Source organism: Protopterus annectens, chromosome 2.part1, assembly GCF_019279795.1.
Source record: "Protopterus annectens isolate FY-2018-M chromosome 2.part1, PAN1.0, whole genome shotgun sequence".
Taxonomy (NCBI): domain Eukaryota; kingdom Metazoa; phylum Chordata; order Ceratodontiformes; family Protopteridae; genus Protopterus; species Protopterus annectens.
In genome coordinates this window covers 343,171,558-343,177,557 of record NC_056729.1, presented here as the reverse complement: position 1 = coordinate 343,177,557, position 6,000 = coordinate 343,171,558, and the positions used below count along the sequence as shown (strand labels likewise).

The following is a 6,000-nucleotide window of genomic DNA, read 5'->3' as shown; positions in this document are numbered from 1 at the left end:
CATCATATTGATTTCATTTAATTTTAAACAATTTATTTATAATACATAATAGATTGATTAAAATATCAACATATATATAAAATAAAAAAAATGTGTTTAATTTATTATAAAAAATATGTTATAAAGTATGTTATAAGGTAACACTGGTCATAATATGTTAAAACATAACACTAGTTATTATATGTTAAAAGTCTGTGTGTTATATTTATACTAACCAATGTAGTAATTAAATTAAATAAAAATATTAAAGTAAAAAATATATAAAATATATATATTTACAATGAAAAATTAACAGTGGTATTACTGAATAAGTCATTAAATAAGAACATAATGATAAAGTACTTACTAGAATATATTTGGGGTCAAACAGTCTGGGATTGAGCTGTCCACTAAAAAATCACATATACAATACATATAAATTCATACATGAAATTGTATAGAAATGCATTGGGGTCGAACCATCCTGCTTCCTTACAAACTGGTTTACAAAGTCCACTGAACATACTGGAGAAACAGACAAAATATAGTTTCTGTAAAAAAGAATTGGAAACAGTTGCACAACTTCTTGCTGGGTGCAATGCACTCATGGCAGAGGGCCTGTACACTGAAAAGCACAACAATATGGCAAAACTGTTGCACTGGAAATTGGGCAAACACTACAATACAGAAGTAGCTGAGAAGCATTGGAAACCATAACCACAAAGAAGTATAGAGAATCATGAAGTGTACATTACGTGGGATCATAGGTTCATAGGACATTACTAGGCTAATGGCTTAAGGGCCATTACAAGCCTAGCCAATATAACCCAATGTTACCCAATATATGGCCCCTAGGGGCCAAGAGGATGGCACAAATTTGTGCCTGTGCATTGAGTATCTTACAGACTATGTGTGAATTTGCCATTCCCCATCCACTGATCCAAACTGCATTTGAAGAGGGCTTGGGAAGGGCTCTGCTTAATGTGAGTAGAAAGTCTGTTCCAAAGAAGAGCCAAGACACACATCTGTCTCTCCAGCAAGTTTTGTTTGAGTCACTGACTACTTTTAGATCTCTAGATCAGGTGACCCTCGTGCTGTTTGACTTGCAGATATGTAGCAGCTCCATTAGAGCTGGATTTGTGAGTGCCTTGTAGGTCAGGCATAGGTCAACTCTTAACAGTCAGTAGGAGACACAGTAAAGGGGAAGGGTGTTCTAGTCTATCTGCATAGCTTATGCTGTTTACACCCTGGATTTTCTTTGTGAGGAACCTATGTCACCCCAGCTGCTCTAAGTGCCTAGTCAAGTACATGCCAAATGGTGCACTGTACTTGATTATTGATCTAATGAGGGCTGAGTACAGCGGGACTATAATTTCCTTGGATCTAGATGCCACACCTTTACTTATAAGTTGTGCCACATAAAATGATTTTCTCCCCCCTATGTACAAATGGCAGTCAAAGGTCGGGATACTATCTATCTGTGTACCCAGATCTCTCACCTCTGAGTCTAGTCTAAGGGGTGTGCTATTGATGCTGTAATTTGCAGGGGTATCTGACTTTCCAAACGCTAATGCATTTTTCTGCATTTAGTTTTCAGCCATGGTTCAGCCAGCAGTCATTCGTCTGATCTAGATGCTCCTAAAGGATCTATACATCATTCAGGGATTCAATGACTACTGTCAGCTTGCAGTCGCAGGAAAACTTTGTCATCTGGAGGCCTTCCGCATTAGCCTTGACTTCAGAGAAGTATATTCTGAACAGAAGTGGTCCCAGTACTGACCCCCCTGTGACACATCACTACTAAATGGCCTCTTGCTGGATCTGGATTCACCCATTTTAACCATGTGTCCCGTCCATTAGCCAAATGTATCTGACTGGTGACAGAGATTTATGCGCAGTTTTGCAAAGTGATAATAACTGAGTGGGGAATTGCGTCAAACGCCTTGGCTAGGCCAAGGTAGGCAGTATGTACTGTTTTACCCTCATTCATGGCCTTGGTGACCTTCTCAAAGAAGTCCACCATCCATTACCAACAATTAAAGAAAAAACAGATGCAAGAAAACCAGATACAGTAATTCATGAAAAAAAGACAAAAGTAGCATCGATCACTGAAACTGTTGCACCTAGCAATTACAGTGTCTCACGTACAGGGTGAGACTAAATCATAAAATATCAAGATTTGTAGGCAAAAACAAGAGCAACATGGAAGAAAAATATCCAGACAGTTCCATTAGTAGTAGTAGTAGTAGCAGCAATGTGTTTCATAAAACAGAATCTACAGTCATATTTAGATATGCTACCAATACATGTAACTCCATATGCACTGCAGAAGTTAGTTCTGGGCACATTGTGGGTGCTACGAAGAGCACTTTTGGCTAACACAAAAGATTGAAAAAAACACTAATTTCATGAACTTAATCACACCTTGACTTAGGAATCAGGACCATTCCCACCATAGTGTTATAGAAAACCAAAAGACTTGGAAAATTAAACAAGGCATATAATTATGCAGGTGTTGAACAGCAACAGCCATAGATAAGAAAATCATGTTTTAGCCATCAGCATTCGTATCAGTGAATAAAATGAAAACCTACCTGGTTCCTTTTTTGTGGGGGAAGTGTTGGATCTCCATCCTGTAGGAAAAAATGACTATGTTAGCTATTCTTAGCTACAACTTTTCTAAACGACAAATAACATTTACACCTAAACTACCTCAAATAGCTATTTTAAAAAGTTGCATTATTTCTTCTGTGCTGCATATAACAATGTAATACACATTTGAGTCTGGCTATGCTATATTATACCCAAGGGAGTTGTTATCTGGCCATAATGGCAACTACAACCTGCCCCACAGAGACTAAACATTAATTTACCCACATCCAGCTACTGCACATTAGATTTCAATACCACTGATTAAGCCCATATTTCGGAAGTATTATTTCAGAGCTTCTGTCTAACTAAAACTGCACTTTGATGACGTGACGAAAGAAAAAGTACAGTTGTGTACACTTACCATAAATGTAGATGTTCGAGTGTATTCACTGATGCAGTCATTACATTTGGGTAATCTGCCTGCAGGTTGCCCTCAGTCAGCCTGATTAACAAAGTCTTGGGTCCTACATCGGTTGCTGTCCCTTCTTCCATGACATCAGGTCGTCGGGGGTATAAAACATGCAGCCGACGTCATTACATCAGTTTTTCTTGCCCCAGATGTCAGGTGCCCCCCAAAATGGGGAGCAAATAAACATAAAAACACAAAGGTATACCTCCAACAAAAAGCAAATACACCAAAAAGGCTTTTAAACATAGTAAAGGAAAGCAGAGGTATAGCCAGAAGAAGTTAGGGGGCTGGAGGGAGGGCAACCAGGACTGCAACAGTGAATACACTCGAACATCTACATTTATGGTAAGTGTACACAACTGTACTATGTTCTTCGTGTTTCACTGTTGCAGTCATTACATTTGGGTAGATTCCCAAAGCTATGGTTGGGAGGAGGAGTTTAAATAGCATTAGGGCCAGCAATAAGGCCCTGCAAGACAGCAGTGATAAAGCCAGCTCTGGATTTAGAGAAAATTGGAAAAAATTATAATGCTTGGCGAAAGTATGTACAGAACTCCAAGTAGCAGCTTCTAGGATGTTCCTGGTAGGAACACCTCTGAGAAAGGCAGAAGAAATAGATGCAGCCCTGATGGAGTGAGATCTTATCCCCTGGGGATAGGTTTTCCATGGTGCTTATAGCAGAAATTAATGCAATGGCTTATCCATTTAGAAATGGTTTGTTTTAAAACAGCCTTCCCCTCTGCCCCTGCAGCAAATGCTATCAGCAGTTGTTCCGATTTTCTTCGAGGTTTAGTCCTGTCCAAGTAGAATCTAAGTTGTCTGTGCACATCTAAGGAATACAGAATCCATTCCCCTTTGTTCTGTGGATTGGGAAAGAAGGTTGGCAAATGAATGGACTGATTAAGAGCCACACTGGATACCACCTTGGGCATGAAGGATGAACTGGCCCTGAGTGACACCCTGTCCGCATGAAAGATGATGAAAGGCTCCACTGCCATAAGAGCCTGTAATTCAGATATCCTTCTAGCTGAAGTGATTGCTAAAAGGAAAGCTGTTTTCCAAGAAATGAATTTAAATCTGCAGTAGCAGCTGGCTCGAAAGGAGGTAGAGTGAGCTTCTCCAATACAAAGTTAAGGTCCCAGGCAGGGGTTGGAGCTCTCCTGGGTGGTGTCAAGTTTTTGGCCCCTCTGAGGTACTGCTTGAGCAGAGGATAACAGAAGAGGGGAGGTTCTGTGTTATAATGAGCTGAAATGGCTGAGGTGTGGATTTTAATGGAAGGAAAGGACAGGCCCTTGTGAAGCATCTCAGTTAAGTATTGCAAAATCTGAGGTAAATTGGGCACTGCTGTGCTCATCCTGTGAGACTGGTTCCAGGCACAGAATCTTTTCCATTTTTCAGCATAAGATTTTCTAGTACTAGGTCTCCTTGCGTCCAAGATGACATGCATCACAGGTTTGCTGAGGGATGATAAGGGTGAAGTTAAGTGATTAGCCAGGCTGCAATGTTCAATGTTGGAAGCTGAGGGTGCAGAATTTGGTTCTCCTGCTGAGATAGCAGGGAAGGGGTCTGAGGCAGGTGCCATGGAGATAACCGTGACACACTGCACAGGAGGGGGTACCAGTGTTGGCTCAGCCAGTCTGGAGCAATCAAGATCATCCTTGGCTTGTCCTGTTTGACTTTTAGTAGAACTTTGGAGAGCACAGGCAGTGGTGGGAAGGTGTAGACTGATAGGTTTTTCCAGCTGAAGGACAGAGCATCCACTTTCCAGGCTTGTTTGTGGGGAGTCCAACTGGTAGTTCTGGGGGGAGGAAAACAGATCTATGTTTGGGCTCCCCCATTCGCTTGTCAACATGTTGAAAATCCTTGGTTCCAGTTTCCACTCATGTGGGTCCATGAGGTTTCTGCTTAGTCCGTCTGCCAGTGTATTCAATTTTCCTGGCAGCAATTGAGCTTGTAGGTGCACTTGGTAGCTCAAGGCCATGTTCCACAATGCCATGGCTAGTCTGCAGAGGGGGTAGGAATGTGTACCCCCCCTGCTTATGTACCACATAACCGTGGTGTTGTCCATCTTTACCATTAGTTGTCCTGGAAGAATGTAGTCCTTGAAGGCTGTCAGAGCATTCTGTACAGCTAACATTTCTTTTTGATTGATATGTAGGTGCATTTGACTTGGGTTCCATTTGCCCTGAATGCACTTCCCTGCCAGGTGAGCCCCCCATGCATAGTCTTGATGCATCTGTAGTTATGGTTTGGGCAGCAGGGGGTAGTGTGAACGGTAGTCCCTTGTTTTGGTGGCAGGCCTCTGCCCACCAGAGGAACTCTAGGCGTAGGCAAGGTATGATAGGAATCATTGTTTCCAGGCTGCGAGAATGTTGACTCCATAGACTTTTTAGATACCACTGTAGTTTCCTCATATGCAGTCTCGCATATGGAATTAGAAGAATGCAGGAGGCCAGGAACCCCAAGACTTGCAGTATTTGTCTTGCAGATAACAGGGTTTTTGTGGCCACTTGTTTAAAATAGGTTACCAAATGAATTTGCTTTTCTGGCGTGAGGTAAGCCATCTGGGCAGTTGTATTCAAGCTTGCTCCCAGGAATGTAATTTATTGACAGGGTGCCAGCTGTGATTTCTTTTCATTTATGGAGTACCAGAGACAAGATAGAACCCTTTTTAGAAACGCCAGATGATTCAAAAGTATGCCCTGGCTTCCTGCTGAATTAGACAATCGTCCAGGTATGGGTATATTTGAATAATTCTTTGCCTGCAAAATGCAATAATTGGAGCCAGGCACTTTGTGAATACCCTGGGCGCAGTAGACAAGCCAAAGGGCAGTGAAGCGAACTGATAATACGTGTAGCCTGCTTTGAAGCGTAGGTATCTTCTGCAAGATTCCCTGATTGGGATGTGAAGGTATGCTTCTTTTAAATCTAGTGTTGCCAACCAGGGGTCTTTGCCTAGC

At 41.6% G+C, this 6,000-nt stretch overlaps 1 protein-coding gene across 3 annotated transcripts in view; it reads right to left on the bottom strand.

Annotated features, from left to right (window-relative positions):
- Nucleotides 1–6,000, bottom strand: part of CCDC149 (coiled-coil domain containing 149) — a 1,547,151-nt gene that overhangs the window by 1,323,171 nt on the left and 217,980 nt on the right. For all 3 annotated transcript variants that reach the window (XM_044062178.1, XM_044062179.1, XM_044062180.1), the window contains exon 3: nt 2,574–2,612. In XM_044062178.1, the coding sequence (XP_043918113.1) occupies nt 2,574–2,612 (39 nt within the window). The remainder of the gene's footprint in view (nt 1–2,573; nt 2,613–6,000) is intronic.